The following is a 25,318-nucleotide window of genomic DNA, read 5'->3' as shown; positions in this document are numbered from 1 at the left end:
TCTTGAAATATATCTGCACCCCCATGTTCATTGCAGCATTATTTATAATAGCCAAGATATGGAATCAACCTAAGTGTCTATTGATGATGAATGCATAAAGAAAATGTGGTACTCACACATACACACACACACACACACAAATATTTTTCAGCCACAAAAATGAAGGAAATTGTGCTATTTCTTACAACATGTATGGACCTTGAGGGTTTTCGATGTTTAGTGGAATGTCAGAAGAAGGCAGATATGTATGATCTCACTTATATGTGAAATCTAAAATCCCCTGAACTCATAGAGAAAAAGTTCTTGGTTGCCAGAGGCAGCAGGTTAGGAGGTAGGCAAAATGGGTGAAGGTGGTCAAAAGTTACAACTTCCAGTTATGAGATAAGTAAGTCCTGGTGATGTAATATACAGCCTGGTGGCAGTAGACTACAATACTGTATTGTATATTTGAAACTTGCTAAGAGAGTAGATCTTAAAATTTCTCATCATTAAAACAAGAATTTGTAACTGTGTGTGATGATAAGTGTTAAAAGTTATTTTGGTTATCATTTCACAGTGTATACATACCTGAAGTCATAATGTTGTCTACAAATCATATAATGTTCTGTGTCATTTTTATCTCATTAAGTAAATAAAAATAAAAAGGCTAATCTTCATCTTTTGGAGTGGACACAGAGCAGGGCTGTCACCCTGTGGGCCTTTTTTCATGTATTTTGTTAGTTACGCCGGGGTTACTCTGCAAGACCCAACTCCAGTTTCCTTCTCCAGTTGAATAACTTGGCATTGTTAGCACAGTGTATTTTTTTAATGTATGATTATGAGTAAATGTTTCTTTTTAATTATCCAGCTAGATCCTGTAATAGGATTTTTACTTTTAATGGATTATAAAAGGTATCTTTTGGAACCTGGGGCTTTTACCCCATTTGGGGGGGTAATAACACCTTATACCTGGATATGCATTTTGACTAAGAGCACCTCATTCTTTTTTTCTCTGTACCATTACTAATGAAATATTTTCTTCCATTTCATCTTACTAGTTCAGCTCTCCTCCTTTTTTCTGATTAATGTATCCTTGGAGTAGTTCTTATTCCTAGGGAAAAATGCTTTATTTTTATCCGTAGGAATACTTGACACTCCTTGCTGATTTTTTGTGTAATTATTTTGGGGACAGTAACTGTATTTACATAATATTATATATATGTACTGTTATATACATATTATGTAATATTATATGCATTATATATATTATAAGTTATTTGTGCTCTTATAATACTATATATGTAATATTATATATATTATAAGTTATTTGTGCTCTTATTTGTGTATTAAATTAAAAGGCACATGGTGTCATTATGTATAATTTTTAATTTTGATCACTTGGTAAATATGGCATCTGTTAGATTTCTGCACAATAAAGTAATTATCCTTCCCTTTGCAATTAATAAGTTTCTTGTGGGAGAATACTTTGAAGCTATATATAAATATCCTCTTTTTCAATATATTTATCCCCACTAACTTTAGAATTCATCGAGAATTATTGCCTGAAATGATTACTACTTTGGTGTTTGCCAAATGGTCATTTTTTTTTAATCCATCATTTCTTCTAAAGTTATTGTTTACAATTTTGTTATTAGAAAGGCCAGCCTTTACCTTCTTTTATATGTATTTATTCACCTATTTATATCAGTATGATTTTGTGGATATTTATTTATTTTGTGGGTTATAGTTCCTTACTAGAATGATTTATTTGGCTTTTCAGTTGACCCCAATTTGACCACTGGGAGCACCTTCAAACAGTCTCCTATTTCTTTTGACACATTTTCATCCTTCCTTGGCTCCACATTATATCTCAGGTTCATGGTGTGTTCTCTCTGCCTCAGCCCTGGAATCATTCATTTCTTTAAGGAGCCCTGCTTTTTCATTAAAAAATGGTGTTAGAAACCCAGGCTTGAGTGCCATTATTGCTAGTGGAAGGTCATTGTTTCTAGGTCCCCTCAATGGACAATACATACATGTAAGTGTATGTACATGTACTTTTTGTTTTGTTTTTTCCCTGAGAGAGACCTTGAGCAGGGGAGGGGTAGAGGGAAAGGGAGAGAGAGGGAGAATCCCCAGCAGGCTCCGTGCCTAGTGAGGTGCTTGGTGAGGGGCACGGGGCTTGATCTCATGGCTATGGGATTATGACCTGAACTGAAATCAAGAGTTGGACACTTAACTGAGCCACCCAGCTGCCCCTACATGCACTTTTATTTTTCTTTTTTTATCTGTATATGTGTAAAAAATATGAATTCATATTGATACCTCCAATTCCAGTCATTATCACATAAGTCTTTCTAGTCTTCCTGCTCATTTTTTTTTTTTTTTGATAGTTAGTTAATTGCCTGGTTCTCCTTACCCACAATGTATTTGCTTACTTGATCAGTTCTAGAATGAACATCAGATAGTTTCAGAAACGTTGGCACATACAATATTTGCTGTAATAATTTTGTGTCTAACAAAATAGTTAAAATTTAATTTTTCACATTTACTTTGGTTGGTTCTTTTCTACCCTCTTCAGTGTGGCAGTGTCATTTAGTAAGAATAGAATTAGTGCTGTTATTATTTCAGTTTGAGTTCTCACCACATCTGGTGGGTTTTAATTATTACTTTAAATTTTTTGAGTAGACAAAATATTACCGTGATTCTAAATGTCAGAACTATACAAAAAAGTTTACTTAAGAAAGTCTTACTTCTGTCTCATCCCCCGACTCCTACTACCTCCTTCTCTTGACTCCATTTCCATTCACTGATTCTTCCCAGTCTGCAGTGTTACCACCTCCTTTCCTTTATGAAATTCATCTCTTTAGTTTTCAATTCATCCTTTTGATGCTGTTTGCTCAGTTTTATTTTATACAAATGAACAGATTTGTGTATATTTTTTATTATTTTCCTTTTTTTTTTACATGAAAAGCCACAAAATCGATTTTTTTTAAAGTAGCATATGATAAATGCTTTTTTGGTCCTTTGCTTTTTCACTTAACAGTGTATCTTGGTAATCATTGTGTATTAGTTCAGAGATTTTCATTCTTTGTTGTATCTGCAAAGTACTCCATTGTATGGATAGACCATAGTTTATTTAACTTTTTTCTTATGTATGGACATTTCTTTGTTTCCAGTGCTCTGTAGTTACAAATAATGTTACAACAAAAACAATGAACATAAGTATTGGTTCCGGAGGTTTATCTTCAGGGTAAATAGAAGTAGAATGATTGGGTCAGGAGGTGAACACGAATGTAATTTTTGTTAGACATTGCCAAATTTGCCTTCAAATGGGTTCTTCCAGTTTCTGTTTCTATCAACAGTCTGTGTGAATACAAGTTTTCCCAAGCCTCACGAAAAGAATATGTTTTGCTTTTTCATTTCCACCGGTGTCATAGATTAGAAATAATATGTCAGTGTTTTAATTGGCATTTCTCTTTTGAATAGGTTTCATATGTTAAGGGTCATTTTCATTTCTTTCTTTTCTTTTCTTTTCTTTTCTTTTCTTTTCTTTTTTTTTAGTGAATTGTATATTCCTGTATTTTTTCCCATTTTTCTAGTGATGTTTTACCCCTTTGTCAACTTCTAAAAAGTTTCTTATGTATTTGGATATTGTCCCTTTGTCCCATTGTTGCCTGAAAGATTTTTTTTCCTTTTCTTTTCTTTCAGTTTCCATGTAGAAGGGCCTGTGTGTTCTCTTCGTTTTTTGGTAATGACTTTTAGCTTATAGTATTGTAGTCAGAATGGAGCTTATTATTTCTTATAATGGGACATACTTCGTATTTCTTCTTTATGGAGAGTACTTATGTTTTGCCGAGTTTTTAAGAAGAAAATGTATTTTATATTGTCAGGGGAGATATGTGTATATGGCTATCAACTTTCCTTTATTAGTTATGTTGTTTAGCTCTTCTATCTTCTTAAGTTGATTTTGTTTACTTGATTTTATTGTAAGAATGGTATATTAAATTCTTATATTATTTGTGTTTCTAAGTGTCCTTTTCATCTCCTATGGATTTTAGTTTTTTTCCCTTTCTTCCTCTCCTTCCCCCCCCCCCCCCGCCCCCGCCGGATATTTAGAGTTTATTTTCCATGTGGTGCAGCGCACATGATTATAGTGTGTCAGGAAGGCTTGTGTGTGTCTTGGATAGCGAAGAGTGGGGTTCTCTCAACTTCCTTTTAAATGTTTTGCTGTTTTGATATGAAAGAACCCAATTGCTTCTGCTTGCTGCATCCTGCCTGGTCTACAGGGAGGGTAATGGTGGGACTCTGATGAGCCTAGCACCTCCTGAAGACTGGTGGTGACCACTCAGGATCGGGGTCTGGTGTGCCTTTGCCAGGCTGACCACTAGGCTGCTTGCTCATAATAGCTTCCAGAGCCATGTCAAAGATGATCATGCTGCTGGAGGCCCGGGGAGATTCCAAAGATTCTAGGGACTCCCAACACAGTAGCCATGAACTGGAAAATGGACTTCTATGGATTTTTTCTGAATAAGTGTGATTTCTGTCTTATTTGATTTGTAAACATTGGTTAGTACTGTGATATTCATAATGACTTGCAAACTTGATAATTAATATGTCTTTTCCATGTTTAGTGGGTTTTTTTTTTTTTGGTTGAATTTTACCTTTTCTAATTTCGTAATTACTGTGCTTAATTTTTTGTTTCTGCCTGTTATACTCTACTTTGTTCCTTTATTTTTAACATTATTTAAGGTGTGTTTCTTGTAAACAGCACGTAGTTAGTTGGGTCCTACTTTGTGATCATATTTAATGTTTTTGTTCTTTTTTTCTTTTAAGAGGTGAATCAAATCCATTCACGTGTATTGATAATGCCTGATATGTTTGGTCTCAACTCCACAATTGTATTTTGTAGTTATGGTTATTTTATATTCAGCTTATTTCTTTGTCCACCAGATATATTTTGTTTTATTGTTTTTCCTTTTGAATTAATTTTTTGCCTTTTAGAAAGATTCATATTTTTGTTTTAATAGTAACTTTTATTTTTACATCTTTTTAAATGTTCTTATTTCACTGTTTTCTTATTTAACTTGCTAGTTTGTTTTAAAGCGTTCTTTAACCATTACTTATCATGTATACAGTAACCAATGTGTATATGTTCCACTTGCCACTTCTACTCCCTCTCCTTCCATTTCTTGTTCTGTTATTTCTACTTTTGTTTAGTGTCAAATCTACAATTTTATATATTAATGTGTTATTCATCATTAATGTGGTAGTTTTTATTTTTTAGTTGAATATTTCCCAATTATGCTGTGCTTGAATAAAGTTTATTCTTTGCTGAATTCTTCAAAATACTCATTAATGTGAAATCCCCTGTGTTCTTGTATGTTTACAACTTTTTATGTAGACCTGATGCTCAAAGGCCAGTGTTGCTGGATATAAAATTCTTGGTCCATACTTAAAAAAAAATTTTTTTATTATTGAGTTGTCTGAAAATGTGGTTGCATTGTTGCCCTGTTTTGTATGTTGTTTTCAAGAGTCTGATTTGAATCTAATTGCTTTGCCCTTCTAACTTATTTGGTCATTTTGCCTGGAGGCCTAAGAGATTTTTCCTCTTTATCTTTGAAGTCTGGTAGAGTTTTTCCCATGATATGTCTTGTGTTTTGTCCTCCTAGGTGCATTTTCTCAGATGCTTATTTTATCTGGTGCCCATTAGTCCTGTTCCAGTGTTTTGTTTCTCCTCTTTTAGGGACTTCCAATTATATATATGTTATTCCTTCTTTGCATGGCTTCTATTTCCACCACTTTCTCTCAGACTTTTCTTTCTTCACCTCATTGTTCTTATCTTGGTTGTCTTCCTGCTTTTATTTAATGCCCCTTATTAAATCCTCATTGAGGCTGTTACCTCCTGCATACTTTGCAATTTAGACTTCCATTCTGAGATCGTTTTCTTCTATTTCCTTCCTGAATTCAGTCAACTCTCTTTTCATTTCTTCCTGCTTTTCATACAGTTTTGTTCTTAATTTTTGAGTTTCTGACTCAAGCAATTATTTGTACTCCAAATGCTTGGTTTAGTGTATTAAATTTGCTTTTCAAGTAGTATGTTACCTTCTTCTTTTTCTTCTGCTTCTGCTTCTTGACTTTTTTTTTGGGAGGGGGGAAAGGATTAGATTTTCATCTATTGATCTGTTTTGAATGGTTTTCTGATTTTCTGGGGTAGGGGGTAGTAATAATTCTCTGTAGCTTTATTTCATTTTCTTCTGTTACTTTTTGTGGGTTTGGGTTGTTTAGAAGAATTTATAGTTGTCTGGTGCCCTCTTCTGTTAGTGTGGCGAAGTGTAGTCTTTAGTGGAATTTTTTGTTTTGGGTTTTTTGTTTGTTTTTTGGTAAAGTGGGTTGGGAATAGTTTTATAAATCCTCTTAAGTTTTTAGATTTGCTTTATTTTATAGAGTCCTAAGTTTTCTCTTTTGCCTCTTTTACTCTTCCCCCCTCAGTTGTCAAAGGATGTCTTTCATTGTTTTCACCTTTTTCTCTTCCATTGTAACCATGCCTTTGGAAGAGTGTCACTTTGACCTGGGCTTGCTTTTCAGTCCTTTTCTTGTGGTCCCTAGTCACATCCCCTAGAATAGTCATAGCAGTTTCACACTTAAGGTCACTTCCTCTTTCTGGTGGCTATTTTAGATCAAACTTAGTACCTCACTACTTCCCCTGTTCTCTCTTTCCCTCAATTTTTCTCCCCCTTACCTTTTTAACTTACAATCATTTTGAAAGTTGGGAATTGTCTGTTTTGTGATGAAAGCATGGTGTTTAATAGTTTTATTTGTTCTTTTTGTTGTTCTAAGTTACTGTTAAAGTAAGTGTTGAAAGACAGACTTTGGCAGCTGCACTGTCTTCAGCTCTCATAGGACTAATTTGAGTTATAGGATAGTAGAATCTTTTTCTGAGATTTTCATTTGATTTTGCTGGCACTTAGAGGAGCTACCAGTCTGTAATTGCCTTAGTCCATTTTCACAGCCTGAGGTTCTCTGTCTTGCCCAGGTAAATGTGAGCCTTGACTATAAGTTTGACAAGAACTGGTTTACTATTGTATTCATCCTTATCATGAGGGAAGTGCTTTAGGGCTGTTTATTTGATAACCCAACTTGGTCAGATACTGTGGCTTTTCACTTTAACCTTACTTGTCATGGTAAGCTGTCATGACCAATGTTCACCTTTTCAGTTGATACTTGGAGATGCAGATATTCTCAGTGTTTCTCTCTGGCTTATGCTGGGTTTTGTTTTCTGGTTTTGTGCTTTCTTGTAGAATTTTAAGTAATTCCTCTCTATTGTGTTACTTCTATACTTTTAAGAATTTTTGTATGTTTTAGTAGAAATATGAGGAGGTTTGGTTCTAATTATTCACCCCAATGTTACTAGAAACAGCAGTTGACTCAGTTTTTTAAATTAAAACATTAAAAAAAATTATTTCATGGGACATTAGGTGGAAAGAATAATAGATTCATTTGCTCAGTTCTCCATCTTTAGTCCTCTCCTAACAGGTGAAGATCTATTTTGTTAAAGATGGGGACACTTTATTTTGTGGTAAAGCAGCTTATGACTAATAATAGCTGTGATTAATAATGATGATTGTCTCGTATGGTTTGCCTCCCTTCTTCTCTGTAACTTTATTTTTTTCCTTGGGTACTGAGAACAAACTGAGGGTTGATAGGGAGTGGGGGAGAGGGGAAAGTGGGTGATGGGCATTGAGGAGGGCTTTTGTTGGGATGAGCACTGGGTGTTGTATGCAAACCAATTTGTCAATAAATTATAATAAAAAAATGATGATTGTGATGATAATCACATTTTTTTTAGGCATTGCAATGTGCCAGGTACTCTATGCTTTTCGTGTATGATTTTAATTATCACAAAGTATCTTAATTTAGTATTATTTCTACTTCACAAATCATTACCCAAGATTTCTTTACCATAACACTTGCCTGTGTTTACCTGGATAGTAAATGGCAAAATTATGTCCTGGGTTTTGGTGATAACAAGGTTAAGCAAAGCCCGGCATACTTCCTGACTTCATGAACATTACAGAATTTAATTTTTGGATTATACTTTCTTACCTAGTCTCAGGTCACACTGTAAGGACACTGTAGGATGTAGGGATATAATTTTAGAGTCTGAAAACCTGATTCAGTGGTATTTGTATTAGCACTGAGGATAATGTCTGTTTTGAGGAAATGACTATAAATTAAGCCAAACTGAAATGAAGAGATGAGAAAAGATCATAACAGTGTTTTTTAATTCCCTGAAGACTCTCCATAACATGTGGCATAGTGCTTTGTTCAGAGTTGGTACCAAATGAATGTTAATTCCAGTATGTTGACTGGCTAGAAGACTTAATGGATTTTATTCTCATATTATGTTTTTTTCATGTAGACTGACCAGGATACTGTTTTTTATTTATTTATTTATTTTACTTTATTTATCTTATTCCTCTTGATTTGCAGTTATTTACTGGCATAAAGGATGGAGAAGGCCTGCAGCTCTTTGAACAGAGTTCTCGTTCTGCCTATAAACAGGAGACACATACCATGGAGGCCACAAAGCTCGTTGAATTTGACCTTAAGCAAACGCTTACCAGGCTTGTGACACATCTTTTTGGAGATGGTAGGTACTCATCTGCCTTTGTCTTCTGGGAGCTTAAATATTTAACAGTTACCATCTTTCTGAAATCATTAAGGCTAGTTGTGTTGGCGTGCCTGGCCAGCTTCGTCTGTAGAGCATGTGAGTCTTAATTTCAGGGTCATAAGTTTAAGACCCACGTTGGACATGGAGTCCACTTTAAAAAAAAAAAAAGCTAGTTGTGTTTAGATTTTTTTGGTCTAAGTTGTGGTTTAGTGGTTCTGTTCCTCAGTGAAGTAGAACTTACAGATTTGCTGGTTCATTTCACTTGTGGAGCCAGAGGACATGAAAATGGAATTAGCTTGAGAAGGAAAAATGATTACAACCTTTGATAAGAATGAGAATGGATTAAGATCAGTGCAGAGAAAGTGTATAGGTTGATTAGTGTTATTCTTTTACCATACTATCATTAGGTCAGACTTGGATTGATGGGGCAAGATTCTCAACCATGTGAGTGGGCCCAGTGGAAAATTTTGTATGTTGACATACAGATTACTACTATCAATAGCAAACAGGTTAACAGTGAATTTCCTGGATTTCCTGGAGGAAGAACAGTCTTTTTAAGACCTGGATTCTCACTTCAGTCCTTGCTCTCCATTATATCTCCAGGATAACCTTTTGTCTATGATGCCCCCAATCCCTCTCACTATTTCTAATTTACTTGAGATATTATTTTGCTTATTTTTAGAAAGATGTAAAAAGAAGGTTAGGGGAATTTAAAAATTTTTGACCTGTATTGGAAAAGATGTTTAGAAGACAGAAGCCTAGCATGGTTAGGATTCTGTTTTATTCTCCTACTATTCTTTTTTTAAATTTATTTTTATTTTTTATTTTTTAAAATTTACATCCAAATTAGTTAGCATATACTGAAACAATGATTTCAGGAGTACATTCCTTAATGCCCCTTACCCATTAGCCCATCCCCCCTCCCATAACCCTTCCAGCAACCCTCAGTTTGTTCTCCATATTTGAGTCTCTTCTGTTTTGTCCCGCTCCCTGTTTTTATATTATTTTTGTTTCCCTTCCCTTATGTTCATCTGTTTTGTCTCTTAAAGGCCTCATAGGGGTGAAGTCATATGATTTTTGTCTTTCTCTGGCTGACTAATTTCACTTAGCATAATACCCTCCAGGTTTATCCACGTAGTTGCAAATGGCAAGATTTCATTCTTTTTGATTGCCGAGTAATACTCCATTGTATATATACCACATTTTCTTTATCCATCCATTCATCCATTGATGGACATTTGGACTCTTTCCATACTTTGGCTATTGTTGATAGTGCTGCTATAACCATGGGGGTGCATGTGTCCCTTTGAAACAGCACACCTGTATCCTGTGAATAAATGCCTAGTAGTGCAATTGCTGGGTCGTAGGGTTGTTCTATTTTTAGTTTTTTGAGGAACCTCCATACTTTTTTCCAGAGTGGCTGCACCAGCTTGTATTGCCACCAACAATGCAAAAGTGATCCTCTTTCTCCACATCCTTGCTAACATCTATTGTTGCCTGAGTTGTTAATGTTAGCCATTCTGACAGGTGTGAGGTGGTATCTCATTATGGTTTTGATTTGTATTTCCCTCATGATGAGTGATGTTGAGTATTTTTTCATGTGTCGGTTGGCTATCCGGATGTCTTCCTTGGAGAAGTGTCTATTCATGTCTTTTGCCCATTTCTTCACTGGATTATTTGATTTTTGGGTGTTTAGTTTGATAAGTTCTTTACAGATTTTGGCTACTCACCATTTATCTGATATGTCATTTGCAAATATCTTCTCCCATTCTGTCAGTTGCCTTTTAGTTTTGCTGATTGTTTCCTTTGCTGTGCGGAAGCTTTTTATTTTGATGAGGTCCCAGTAGTTCATTTTTGCTTTTGTTTCTCTTGCCTCCGGAGATGTGTTGAGTAAGAAGTTGCTGCGGGCAAGATCAAAGAGGTTTTTGCCTGATTTCTCCTCGAGGATTTTGATGGCTTCCTGTCTTACATTGAGGTCTTTCATCCATTTTGAGTTTATTTTTGTGTATGGTGTAAGAAAGTGGTCCAGGTTCATTCTTCTGCATGTCGCTGTCCAGTTTTCCCACCACCACTTGCTGAAGAGACTGTCTTTATTTCATTGGATATTCTTTCCTGCTTTGTCAAAGATTAGTTGGCCATATGTTTGTGGGTCCATTTCTGGGTTCTCTATTCTGTTCCGTTGATCTGAGTGTCTGTTCTTGTGCCAGTTCCATACTGTCTTGATGATTATAGCTTTGTAGTATAGCTTGAAGTCTGGGATTGTGATGCCTCCTGCTTTCGTTTTCTTTTTCAAGATTGCTTTGGCTATTTGGGGTCTTTTCTGGTTCCATACAAATTTTAGGATTATTTGTTCTAGTTCTGTGAAGAATGCTGGTATTACTTTGATAGGGATTGCACTGAATATGTAGATTGCTTTGGGTAGTTATTGACATTTTAACAATATTTGTTCTTTCTATCCAGGAGCATGGAATCTTTTTCCATTTTTTTGTGTCTTCTTCAATTTCTTTCATAAGCTTTCTATAGTTTTCAGTGTATAGATTTTTCACCTCTTTGGTTAGGTTTATTCCTAGGTGTTTTATGGTTTTTTGTGCAACTGTAAATGGGATTGATTCCTTGATTTCTCTTTCTGTTGCTTCATTCTTGGTGAATAAGAATGCAACGGATTTCTGTGCATTGATTTTATATCCTGCAACTTTGCTGAATTCATGAATCAGTTCTAGGAATTTTTTGGTGGAATCTTTTGGTTTTTCCATATAGAGTATCATGTCATCTGTGAAGAGTGAAAGTTTGACCTCCTCCTGGCCAGTTTGGATGCCTTTTATTTCTTTGTGTTGTCTGATTCCAGAGGCTAAGACTTCCAATACTATGTTGAATAACAGTGGTGAGAGTGGACATCCCTGTCTTGTTCCTGACCTTAGGGGGCTCAGTTTTTTCCCACTGAGGATGATATTAGCATTATTCTCCTACTATTACTACAAAATTTTAAGGAACAGCTTTATTGAGTTATAATTGATATAAAATAAACTATACATGTTTAAAGTATACAGGCTAAGTTGACATACAGTAAAGTAAACATATTTACACACTCTCATCAATTTTGATGTATGTATATACTCATGAAACCACCATCACAGTTGAGGTAATGAACATGTTCATCACTCCCAAATTTTCCTTCTGTACCTTGGTAATCTCTCCTTCTTGCCCTTCCTCACATTTCCTCACCCTAGGTAATCATTTTTCTACTTTCTGTCACTATTGATTAATTTATACCTTCTAGATTTTTATAAATGGAATGCTATGATGTGTACCCTGTTTTTTTTTTCCCCTCTTTTTGGCCTGGCTTGTTTCAGTTACCATAATTATTTTAAGAGCATCCATGGTGGAGTGTATATTAATAGTTCATTTTTTTTTATGTAGCAATATTCCATTCAATAGTTTATTTATTCATCTACCCGTTGATTGAGATTTGGATCATTTCCAGTGTTTTGCTATTATAGGTAAAGCTCTATGCAAAAGCTTTGTATATTCATGTACAAGTCTTTGTAAGGATGTATGCTTTTATTTTGCTTTGGTAAAAGCAGTGGAATGGCTACACCATGTGGTAGTTGTCTTCTAACTTTCTAGGAAGCCACTAAACTATTCTCTGATGTGGTTGTACCATTTTATATTCCTTTCAATAGTGTATGAAACTTCCAGTTGCTCTGTGTCTTCAATGATAGTTGATGTGGTCAATCATTTTTATTTTAGACATTATAATAAGAGTACAGTGGCATGTCAAGTAAGCATTCAGCATATATAAGGAGGTCCTCCAAATAAATAAGCCAAAGTCAACCTAAGGGAGAAATGGGTGAACATTTCGTGAAGGTGACAAACGGTGTAGCTAGAATGACAAATGAACATATGAAAAGACGTTCACCCTTATTAGTACCAAAGAAAAGCAAATGAAAGCCACCAGTTGTTCATTGTCATTTTTCATGTGTAAAACCTAAAAGTCTAACATTTTTAAGTGTTTGCGATGACATAGAAAAACAGATTGTAATACAAAGTGCACGCCTTATGTGGGAGTCTTAGTTACCATTCCCCCAGCTGGAACTTGACTGCTCCCTTACGACTTTTAATTGACCTCTATGTTTTTGCACCTCCAGATTTCCCTACCTATGTGCGAGTTCAAATTATATTTATAGAGATTCTTCTTATAGTTCATTAAGCCTCTGCTGCCCTATTTTAGCAAGGTTTGTTAGAATATCTCAATTGCTGGATGCATAGTTCATGTAATATTTAAGAAACCACTAAATAATCCTATATATTCTTCATATATATATGTATTTTTAAAAAGAGAACATCAACTTCATGCTAATGTCTTTTTCTAGGAGGTGAAAAATCATATAGGGAGGAGGTACAAACCAGGCTTCCAAGTGTGTTCATAATGTTTCATTAAAATTAAAAAGATACGAAGTTAAATATTACAAAATGTTTTGATTTCATAAAACTGAATGGTGGGTACATGGATATTTGCTATTTTCTATTTCTGTTGCTTGCTATGCAATATTTTGTATTTAAATGAAATAATGTAGTAGTGAAACAAGTTTCAGAGTGAGATTGTTGATAGGAAAATCCTATTATAACCAGCTTCTCTTTACTTCCATGATAAAATAAAGGACTTGTGACATTTTTAGCAGTAATATTATCTATTTAACACTGGAACGCAGGAGAGATGGGCTGTGTTGTTTAGGCCATTTTCAAGGCAAGTTAGGGTAGAAGGGATTGTAGTATTTGAGGGAGATCATAATCCTTCTCTAGTCGCTTTACAGAAAGGTTCATGGTTATCTGACTTTTCCCATTGTCAAACTATGGAAAGAATCATTTTTAGAACCCTCTTTATTTGTGCCTTGTGACACATTTATCTCATCAAAGGATTTGCTGTTGGTGAGGTTCAGAAACTGCCTCCTGGTTAGATAACTGAGTGGTTCTAAACAGGCAGGTAGCCTCCTTTCTTAAATGCCAGTATTTGTGTTTCTCCTACTTTGTTATTTTTTATTCTTGTCTTCCCCCCTCACCTTGTTTAGGCCTCCCAGCCCCTTCACCCTTCAACTGGATAATTCTTATTTATCCTCTAGTGTTTACTCATGTGGCCTCCGATCAGGAAGCTTTCTGGTGCACAGGCTGAGTCCCGAAGCAGACGCTCTTCTGTGTGTTCATCTAAACTCTCTTTGGGGCTGGGTTTTTATTTTTCTGAGCAGGGAGGACTCTTGGATTTCCAGCACATTTCAGGCATCACAGTTCTAAATGAGTTAGATATAATCTCTGCTTTCATGGAGCCATGAATCTTGACCCCTCTCACAGGGAAATGCAAAGTGTCATGAGAGCACATAGGAGAGAGACCTCCCCTGAGATTGAGCATGTGCTCCAGGAGAGCTTCCTGGTTGGAGGACATCAGGGCTGACTCTAGTCATTGAGAGTAAGCAGATAGCGGTTATGGCACTAAGGCATGAAAAATGCACAAGAAAGGAAGAAAAATGGTTAACCGAAAAATCTCATGTCCACTGAGAAATGGTAGTGTGCAGAAAAATTAAACTTAAGTTCTCTTTCATCCACTTTAAAATCTTAAACAGGTCATTTAGTGCTTTAGGCCCCAGTGTTCTAATTCTTAAAAGCCAACATAATAATACTTGTTTCCCATGAGAATAAAATAAAATAACATATGTGAAAGGTGCCTTGTAAGAAGAAAATGTTAAATAAATGTGTAAATATGAAAAATAATGAAGGACTAAGGAAAGGGAGAAAAATTAAAACAAGGCAGTAAAAACAGGGATTTTTATGAGGAAATATTATACAATCAAAGAACAGTAGTTATGGTTGATTTGTCTTTATTTTGTCTAATGAAATGAGATGTGATTTTATACCAGACTGACATAACAGTCGTATTGGGGTTGATGGAAGCCTTAATGTCCTCTCTGAACACCAGCAAATATTTTAAAAAGAAAAAAATGTTCTAGACCCTCTGTAGATTATAAAACCTTCCCAGGGACCTTGGAACTTTGCATCCAGTGCCGGATTTCCTTTATGTTTTTATTTTTAATATTTGTATTTGAATGCCACTCAAAATTGTGCTTTGAGGCAAAAGTTTCCAGGTAGCAATTTTCCTCATAAAAAACCACTTCTGAAGTGTATGACTTTTCTGAATATTAGAATAAGAATATTAACTTTTGAAACAGCAGTTAAGTTGTTACTTCTCTATTTCAGGCAAACATTTTCTTTATTTTTAAAAACCTATTGGCCTTGACTTTTAGGTTTTAGATTTCATTACAGATCAGAGGTACTGTTTTATAAATCTTCAAATTTACTTTTTGTTTATAAGACTGAGTTGACAGAATTGTGGAATGGCATTGAAGTAAAAAATCCACCTGCTTGGAGAATATATGTTGTTCAGTGCACTAAAGTCTATCTGATAAAAGCCTTTTATTTTTTCTTTCCTTCCAGCTATGAGATCATTTTTAACCCCATTCACCCAGTAGCCAAATACCCTGAAAATCCTTAAAGATGCATCTTACCTAGCCCCGGTGTATCTTTGCCATGCGTATTGCCAAGGGAGCCGTCTCCGGGAGTGAGTTTGTCCCCAGGTGTGTTTGTATGATTATAACATCTGCTAAGATTCTTCTCAGGGTAGATGTTAAGCAGGGTGGGAAGGTGAGCCAAATCCAGACCCATTTTATGAACTACAAGGGCGAGGGGTATGTATAAGAGAAAACAGGTGCTGTGTGCTCTCCTGGTGTTCACACTGAATCTTAACTACTCCCTCAAGACTCTTGGCTGTTTCTTCTGCACTCTGAACAGAAGTGCCATGTTATTACACTGGGCATTTCAGAGGGTCATTTAATTTTTGGGGGGGAGGTCTGCTAGTTTCTGAAAAATACCTTGGTAAACCATACAGGTACAAACAACCTGGGTGTCATTTAGATTACTAATAGTTTTAATTATGATAAGTGACAGTGATCGAGATAATAATTAACAGTGTCAAATGCTGCACAAGGATCTTTTTGTTTTGACCCACATCTATGATTATAATCTCTGTTCTTTTTAGACAAGGGAACCTAGACACAGAGAAATGCATTACCATGAAGTTCACATAGTTGGAAATGTTTTGAGCCTGGGTTTTAGCCTAATCAGCCTGACTTCCAAGCCCATGTTAGAGGTAGGCTCTTTTGAAAAGATAATATTTCTGAGACTGAATATTTCTGAGCCTTACTCTGGCTCTTATTGCTAGCTCAGGGTAGAGCCCTATTTGCCACATCAGACTCAGTTCCATTATAGACACCAAAGATCATTTAAAAACTTCAAATTCCATCTTTCTTTAATTAGTTAATGAGTAGTTACTACCTTGGCGCCCCTCAGAATTATTTAGTGACTTTTTATGTTTGTGCTTATGGTCTAAGCTTGTGTTCCCCCTTTTTTGATGTTGTTATTAATATCATATTCCTTTGTTCTTGAAAAGCAAAATTAAAAATTAGAACATACTATTTCCTTGTGGCAATTTGTTGTTATTACAGCTGCTTTAGTTCAGGTTTTTTCCCCCCGCCTCTCCAGAGCAGTTTATTATTTTCTGTTAACATTTCAATTGTGCCAGCATCCTAAGGCTAAGAGAGGTTTCCAGTTTAGAATTAGAAAGGAATAAAATAACCCTTTAGATTATTTTCATGCTTGTGGCGTTTGCTGTCATTTTAAACATTTCTAAATTGTTTCTCCAATATTTTGTAGCCTATTTGGCCAATCATTTCTTTCAGAGCAGCTGAGGTGGGGGTTTAGGATAACTAACGTTTTGGTTTCACCCTCTGTTTCATAGGATTTACAGGCCTTCTTTGGTACAGTCTTGCTAAACATTGGATTTTCCCTTTAGAAACCATTGGACTGTAGCACAAGTTAGATTAACTAGTCTGAAGAAGAAACAGATGTGTCCTTTGCTGTTGACTAGATATGTTGCCGTGGGCAAGTAATTTCTCTTATCTTTTGTTTAAGATAAAAAAGACCTGTGATGGTCATTGAGATACGTGTCTTAGGATCCCCTCCAAGGATGCTCCTGATGAGAGTGCAGATGGCCTCCAGCTGTCAGCTCCTTTGGGGACTGCCTCAGCTTATAGGCAGACTCGTTGCCCCAGGAGATGCCTTTCCCAGGGCTGCCCACATCCAAAGACTGGTTGTGGCAGAAATAAAAAGGCCCAGCATTTTGACCCACGACCCCACTATCCCACTATAGGGCAGTCTTGATGGGCTAAGCACCAGAGCTATGTAAGGCTTTGTTGGGCCTGACTGCAGCTCATTGACTTCTTCTGTTCCAACCTGTTGCCACCTTCTTCTTCCATAGGTATTGATACCCCCAAAATAACCTGCTTGTCAACCCAACGTACATGTTGTCCCATCCAACCAAAACATCCTAGGGCTCTGTATTGTGTATGTTGACTTAGTCAAGAGTGAAGTCACTTGTAATGGTAATGAGGATCCCATATCTTCCATATCTTTTCACATTTTTCTCTATCCATGAATCTCTGTTAATATAACTGAAGTGAAAGCGATTGAGAATAGTAATTAGGTTTATAGTGGTTAGTTCTACTTTGTTCCTAAAACTGAATCAAATTAAAAAATTAAAAAAAAATTAATGTTTATTCTTGAGAGAGAGAGAGACAGAGACAGAGACAGAGCACGAGTAGGGGAGGGGCAGAGAGAGAGGGAGACACAGAATCCAAAGCAGGCCCTAGGCTCTGAGCTGTCAGCACAGAGCCCAATGTGGGGCTGGCTCTTATTGCTAGCTCAGGGTAGAGCCCTATTTGCTCGAAATCACAGGCTGTGAGATCATGACCTTTTTCACTGAGCATAATTATTTTGAGATACTTCCATGTTGCAGCATGTATTAATGCTTCATCCTTTTTTACTGCTGAATTGTGTTATATTGTACAGACAGCTCACAATATGTTTATCCATCTAGGTGGATGGACATTTGGGTTGTTTCTAGGTTTTGACTGTTACAAATAAAACTGCTATAAATATTTGTGTTTAGCTCTTTGTTCTTCTTCTTTTTTAAAATGTTTGTTTATTTATTTTGAGTGGGAGAGGGGCAGAGAAAGAGAGGGAGAGAGAGAATCCCAAGCAGACTCCTCGCTGTTAGCAAAGAGCCCAGTGCGGGGCTCGATCTCATGATGTGAGATCATGACCCACACTGAAATTAATAGTTGGCTGTTTAACTGACTGAGCCACCCAGGTTTAGGTCTTTGTATGGGCATATATTTTTATTTCTCCTGTGTAAATATGTAGGAATGGAATGGATGAATAGGAGGTATACATTTAAGTTTAGAAGAAACTGCCAAACTGTTTTTCAAAGTGGTTGAACCATTTTTTATTTCTGTTAGTAGTATATGATAGAAGTTGCTTCCCATCTTTGGCAATACTAGGTATGGTCAGTCATTTTAATTTTAGCCATTCTAATAGGTATATAGTCATACCTGATTGGGATTTTAATTTGCATTTTCTTAATGACTACTGGTGCTGAGCATCATGTGTTTATTTGCTATCCATTTATGTATTCTTGGGTGAAGTTTCCAAACCTTTTTCCCAATAAAAATTTTTAAATTGATTTTCAAAGCTTCTTTATGTATTCTGCAGACAAGTCTTTTATCAGATATGTGATTTGAAGATACCCGCCCCCACCTCCCATTCTGTGCTTGTCTTTTCATTCTTTTAACAGTGACCCTCAAAGAGCAGAGGTTCTTAATTTTGATGAAATTTAATTATTTTTTTTCTTTTATGGAATATGTTTTTCATGTAGTTTCTGAGAAATCTTAACTAACCCAAGGTCATAAAGATTTTTCTACTCTGTTTTCTTCTAGAAGTTTTATACTTTCTAGTTTTATTTTTAGGCTTGTCATTATTTTGAAAAATTTTACATATGGTATGATCTATGGATTATATATTTTTTGCATATGGATATCCAGCACTATTTGTTGAAGTAACCATGCCTTCCTACCTTTGTCTAAAATGAATTGAATGTATATGTTTGGATCTATTTCTGGATTCTATATTCTGTTCCATTCATCTATTATTGTCTATCTTGATTCAATGTTACACTTTTTTCATTATAGTAGCTACATCACAAGCCTTGAATTTAACCTTCCAACTTTGTTCTTCTTGTTCAAAGTTGTTTTTTCTTTAATTTTTAATGTTATTTATTTATTTTTGAGAGACAGAGTGCAAACAGAGGAGGGGCAGAGAGAGAGGGAGATGGAGAATCTGAAGCAGTCCCCAGGCTTTGACCTGTCAGCACAGAGCCTGTTGTGGGGTTCGAACTCATGAACTGCAAGATCATGCCCTGAGCTGAAGTTGGACACTTAACTGAATGAATCACTCAGGCACCCCTCCAAGTTGTTTTAATGAGATTATTTGCATCAATGTGATTATCTGTGTGGTTGAGTTTAAATGATCATTTTGCTATTTGTTTTCTATTTGTCACATTTGTTCTTGGTTCTTTATTTTTTCAGCTTTGCTTTCTTTGGATTAATTGTGGAGTTTTTACTATTTCATTTTATCTGTTTTGTTTGACTTAGTAGCTATAACTTTTTGTGTTATTCTAGCAATTACTTTATGGTTGATAATATATACCTTTAAGTTTGCATAGTCTATCTTCAAGTGATATTATACTACTCATGTATAGTATAAAACCCTTGCAACAGTAGACTTTCATTTCTCCCTTTCTGGACTTTGTGCTATTGTTGTTAATGTATTTTACTTATATCTGTGTTATCAACTGCTAAATACATTGTGGTTATTTTTGTTTAAACAGTTGATTAGCTTTTAAGGATATTTAAAGAAAAAAAGAAAAAAAAAGTCTTATATTAACCCAACTACTTACAGTGTGCATTGCTCCTTCTCTAGTTTCTACCTGGTATCATTTTCCTTCAGCTTGAAGGACTGTCATTAATATATTTCATAGTCTGGATCTGCTAGCAGTGAATTCCTTCAGCTTTTGTCTGCCTGAAAAGTGTCTACCTTGTCTTTGTTTTTGAGATATTGTCATTGAGTAAAGGATTCTAGATTGACAGTTTTGTTGTTTTGGTTTTTTAAAAATATTGTTTCTCTCTCTTCTCATGTGTGTTTCTTGTAAGAGATCTGCTGTGATTTTTGCTTTTGCCTTTGTTCTTCTATATATAATGTGTCTTCTCTTTGTTTTTGAAATTTTTTCTTTGTCATTAGATTTAAGCAACGTGGTTATGATTTGCATAGCTGTAGTTTTCTTTAAATTTTTTTGTGCCTGAGTTGGTTGAGCTGGGATTGATGGGTTTATATTTTTCGTCCACTCTGAGAAATGTTGGTAAATTTTATTCTTCACATATTTTCTCTATCACTTTCTTCCTTTGTGGACTCCAATAACATCTATATTTGGCCACTTTAAACTTTTTCAGAATTCATTGGTGTTCTTTTCACTTTTCTTTCTATTTTGTTCCTTTTTTTCTCCTTCTGTGTTTCCTTTTGGATACTTTCCATTGCTTTATCTTCAAGTTCACCAATTATTTTTTTCTGCAATATCTAATCTGCTGTGAATTCCAGCCAGTGTTCCTTTCTTATTCACCCCATTCATTTGTTTCAGTGAGTGCCTTCTTTTGTATTTTCTTTGTCTCTACTTAACATTTTCAGGCTTTCCTGGAACTTATTGAATATATTGAATACTATCATACATACTTTAGTATTTTTTTTCTGCTACTTCTATCGTCTGTGTCATTTGTTGATGAATTGCTATTTATTTTTTCCTCCTGTTTTCTTCTTTTTTGCATAATAATTTTCTAGAAAATGCCAGGCATTGTTAATTTTACCTTGTAATGCTTTCAGTATTTTTGTATTCCTCATAGTATTCCTGAAGTTTGTTCTGAGATTACTTACAAATACCTTAATCCTTTTTGTTCTTCCTGTTAAATCTTGTTACACAGGGTCTGGGTTAGTTTTTTTCCCACAACCAACATAAGACCCTTCTTAGTACTGTAACTGATAACCCATTGATTATTGTTTTCCACTTGGCTGTTGGGAATTGGCAATATTCTTGGTACTTGTGAGTTCCCAGCATTATTCCCTCTAATGTTTTTGTGTTATTTGTTCCCTGGCCTTGTGTAGATTTAAGTACTGATAGTATTCAATTTAATACTAAAATTGTGGGGTTTTTTTCAGATCTTTAGAGTTCTCTATGCAGCCCTCTTCTGTCCACTCTGTTCAATGAATTCTACTTAACCCTGACTTGTACAGATTCCCACTCTGTCTCCTTAGCTTGGGAAGTCTTCTGGGCTCTTTCTGTGTTCTTCTCTCCAAGGACAGTATTAGGGCTCCCCTCTCACTGATCAGTGTCCTTGGTTACCTGATGTCCAATGTCTTATGTGGCATTGTTTTTTATTTGTTTTTAGTTTTTCATGTGGAAAGGTAAAACTGATTTATCATTATTCCACCTTGTCCAGACATGGAGATCATTCTTTTTCATTTGACACTTTGACTTCTCCTTTTAGATATATATATTCTTTGACGACTGATGGGTTTACATCCTGATAAGCTCATTGTTAGTTGAAAATATCCTAAGTAGAATATGCATTTAATTCACCTACCCTGCCAAACATCATAGCGTAGCCTCACCTACTTTAAATGTGTTCAGAACACTTACATTAGCCTACAGTTGGGCAAAATCAGCTAGCACAAAGCCTATCTGATTAAAAAAAGTCTTGAGTATCTCATGTAATTTGTTGAATACTGTACTGAAGGCGAAACACTGAACGGTATACATGTACAGAGTGGTTGGAAGTGTATGGGCTGTTACCCTTGTGATCACATGGCTGACTGGGAGCTGCGGCTTGTTGCTGCCACTGCCCAGTAGCACCAGAGCCTGGGAAAAGATTGAACTTCAAAATTCAAAGTACAGTGTCTAGTGAACGCATGTCATTTTCAGTCTGTCGTAAAGTCAAAAAATCATTAGTCAAGGACTGTCTGTACTTTCTTCTCCATTTTTTCCTTCACACCTCACTGTCTTCATCTTTCTTTTTTTAAATTTTTCTTATTCCTCACTCATCACTTAATCTGTTTTTCTAAGGCTTTTTTCTGTTGCTGCTTACTGTTTGTGACAGGAATTCTTTGAAATCAGGACTGGTGTTTTGCTTCTCAAAGCAAAATTTGATAGGGAGATAGATAAAATCTTACAGTTGCATTGTTTAGATCTGGTTTACAAAAAGATTGCCTTATGATTTTTTTTAGAACAAATCTGTAAATTGTGCTTTATTGTATTCCTTGGGATATCTGAAACACACTTGTTTTAATTTTTTTTAGTGTTTATTTATTTTTGAGAGAGAGACAGAGAGACAGAGCTTGAGCAGGAGAGGGGCAGAGAGAGAAGGAGACACAGAACCCGAAGCAGTCTCCAGGTTCTGAGCTGTCAGCACAGAGGCCAACACAGGAATTGAACTAAAAATAGAATTACCCTACGACCCAGCAATTGCACTACTAGGCATTTATCCACGGGATACAGGTGTGCTGTTTCGAAGGGACACATGCATCCCCATGTTTATAGCAGCACTATCAACAATAGCCAAAGTATGGAGAGAGCCCAAATGTCCATCAATGGATGAATGGATAAAGAAAATGTGGTATATATATACCATGGAGTATTACTCAGCAATCACAAAGAATGAAACCTTGCCATTTGCAACTATGTGGATAGACCTGGAGGGTATTATGCTAAGTGAAATTAGTCAGAGAAAGACAAAAATCATATGACTTCACTCCTATGAGGCCTTTAAGAGACAAAACAGATGAACATAAGGGAAGGGAAACAAAAATAATAGAAAAACAGGGAGGGGGACAAAACAGAAGAGACTCATAAATATGGAGAACAAACTGAGGGTTACTGGAGGGGTTGTGGGAGGGGGGATGGGCTAATGGGTAAGGGGCACTAAGGAATCTACTCCTGAAATCATTGTTGCACTATATGCTAACTAATTTGGATGTAAATTTTAAAAATTAAAAAATAAAATAAAAATAAAAATAAGATTTTAGGTTGCTTTAGAAAATTAATTTCATCTGGAGTGAATTCTTGTTTGATGGTTGGTTTTGTTAGCTGGCTTACTTAGCATTAGATTTATTCATGTACTTTGGAATTTTGGTTTACATGTTCATATTCAGTGGAGCATTTTTGTGTTCATTTTTTTCCTTTTCTCTCTTTTCCTCCCTCCTGTTCTTTCCTGCTTTGCTTGTTTCTCCCCTATGTGTCTTTGCAGTTGGTTCCACCTAGCTGTCTAGGCTTGAAATCCAGAACAGACTCATAGGGATCTGTTCGATTTACTGTCCAGCTCTGATTTAAGGGATATGGAAGCTCCAAGGCCTATGGCTAGGATCTCTCAGGCAACAGCTCTTTAGAGCTCTTGCCCCAGGCTGGATTTGGTGAGTTTTTGTCACCCTTCTTTTATGAGCTTGGAGCGTATTCCATTCTTGCAACTGACTTTAAGCTTTTAGCTTCCCTCAGATCCTGAACCAGTAGTACATCATCCTGCTGACGGCAAGCTCTTAGTACCTCTTCCTGAGTATGGACCCTGAGCCCAGAAGCACTGTGCTTTCTCCTCTCTCAGTGTGTTCCATTTCTGTTCTGTTTTTAGCCTGTGGAGGTATTTCTCTTATCTTTGAATGTAGACTATACCGTTTTGGTTTTCTCTTTGTTGTCATACCTGTCATAATGTGTTAGAAAAACATGTGTCACATGTGTCTGATGTCATCTTGGTCTTATAAAGCCACTTTGCGTGGAAAGCCAAGTTAGTGTAGTTTTTCATGATCTGTTCCAGTGGAGGGCAGCATAGGGCTTTATTGTCTGATACCTGGTTTTGAATTCTGATCTTGACATTTACTGTGTAAACTGAGATAAGATATGTAAGCTGTCGTAACCACAGTTCCTTCATCTATAAGATGTGGACAGTAGGAGTCATTGAGCAGTGTTTATATCAGTGCAAAGATTAAAGAGGGCATGCAAAGTGTTCAGCACAGTGCCACATTAAATGAGTAGCAAATGTTGATTACCTTAAGAATGCAACTTGGAAAATTTTTTTTCATGTTTTTATAAGAAGATGAAAGATATTTTATATTATGGTCTGAATTTCAATGACATTCAATTCAAAAATCACTCATTTGGTATTTAGGTTCTTTACATACTTTTTCTTACTGAATTGTTACCACAACTCTGTGAGGTAAGTATTCTTATTTTAAACAAAATTGAGGCAGTGAGAGGGTAAGGAACTTGCTAAATGGTGGAGCTGGGATTTGATCCTAGATCTATGATTGCTCTTTCCATACATTATGACTGGCCTACCTACGTCTTCTTTGATCAGATTTGTTGGGGTGGAGTGTTAGGCTTCTGTCTATAAGGTTTGTGTGCCATCCTGTGGGAATGGTGGGCAAGGAAGATTGAGGACCAGCCTGTTGCTGTGGCCCACCCCAGGCGAGGTTGTTGTTACACTGTCTCCTTTGCTCCCTACATAGCCCAAGAGCAGTCAGTTATCCTAGTGACTCTGACCTCATGGCCAGGTTTGGAATGAGGTGCCATTAATTTGTGCTGTACTCCATTTCTCACCCCATTGTGAGGTAGAGAGATGATAGTATCATTTTAAGATCCAAGCCCTAATCAAAGGATTCCTGTGTATAGCAGTTTATGGCAAGAGCCTGAAACAACACTTACCACCCCAGTCTTTCCACCAGGTAGAAGACTGTGTGATAAACAGAAGACTGTGATAATAGATATGTGATCAGTTACACTATCACCGTTGGTGGTAGAAAATGCTAACCTTTTCTTTTCCCCCTATTACTTTGTATACGTCTTAGTAGAGGGCATCATTGTGGCTGAAATAGTGCTGATAGCTTCTGCTATGTGCTATGGAGGTTCCACACGAGAGTATTTTATTATCCTCTTTCCCTCTCCAAGAGGGAAAAGGTAGTCTTTAATGTTAACTTTGTAGTTGGAATGATTTTATTCCTCTTAGCTGTCTGCAGTGCTGGATTCAAGAGTATGTGGCTGTGTGGACATAATAGGATATATATGACGTGCTAAAGAGTCACATTGATGGCATTGCCAGGTTTGTAAGGTCCTAGGTGGGGAATTAATGGTAAGTTGTGAATGACTTTGTTCTGCTTGTGGGATGGGTTTTGGAAATGGAATCAATTTCATATTCCCACATGGATGCTTCAAGCCTTACCTGTGCTTCCTCTTCCTCATTACTGCCAGCCATGTGGTTATTTGGTCCAGAGCATACTCTTTTCCTTTGCTAGGGTGAGACAGGATATGCAAATAGACAACAAGGGCAAGGAACTCAGTAGGAACCTGGGAATCTTGTCCATGGTGTCCAGCTTCTGCACTGGCTACATTAGAGGTGCTCAGGGGGGTCAACCTGGGTGGTCTTGTCTCAGTACACCCAGCAGATACCCTGAATGTTCAGCCTGGATAGGAGTTCCAGTTTGACTCTTGTACTAATTAGTTGTGTGGCCTTGGTGCCCTTGAAAAGTATTGAGCTGATGGGAGTGCAAAATTGTTACAACTCTTGTAGAGGGAAATATTAAAACTATAAAACCATTTACTCTTTGTCCAACAGAGTAGGTTGGTGTAGCACTATTGTTCATAGC

The 25,318-nt window shown here is 36.2% G+C and overlaps 1 protein-coding gene across 30 annotated transcripts in view; it reads left to right on the top strand.

Annotated features, from left to right (window-relative positions):
- FARS2 (phenylalanyl-tRNA synthetase 2, mitochondrial) overlaps positions 1-25,318 on the top strand; it is a 538,971-nt gene that overhangs the window by 174,866 nt on the left and 338,787 nt on the right. For all 30 annotated transcript variants that reach the window (XR_006202464.1, XR_006202465.1, XR_006202466.1 and 27 more), the window contains one exon: positions 8,470-8,629. Coding sequence is in view for 24 of the 30 variants with exons in the window: in XM_042938006.1 (XP_042793940.1) it covers positions 8,470-8,629 (160 nt within the window). In the remaining 6 variants the exon portion in view is untranslated. The remainder of the gene's footprint in view (positions 1-8,469; positions 8,630-25,318) is intronic.

The sequence above is a fragment of the Panthera leo genome, chromosome B2 (assembly GCF_018350215.1).
Source record: "Panthera leo isolate Ple1 chromosome B2, P.leo_Ple1_pat1.1, whole genome shotgun sequence".
NCBI classification, from domain to species: Eukaryota; Metazoa; Chordata; class Mammalia; order Carnivora; family Felidae; genus Panthera; species Panthera leo.
The sequence above is the reverse complement of the archived record's forward strand: the minus strand, read 5'-3'. Positions and strand labels throughout refer to the sequence as shown.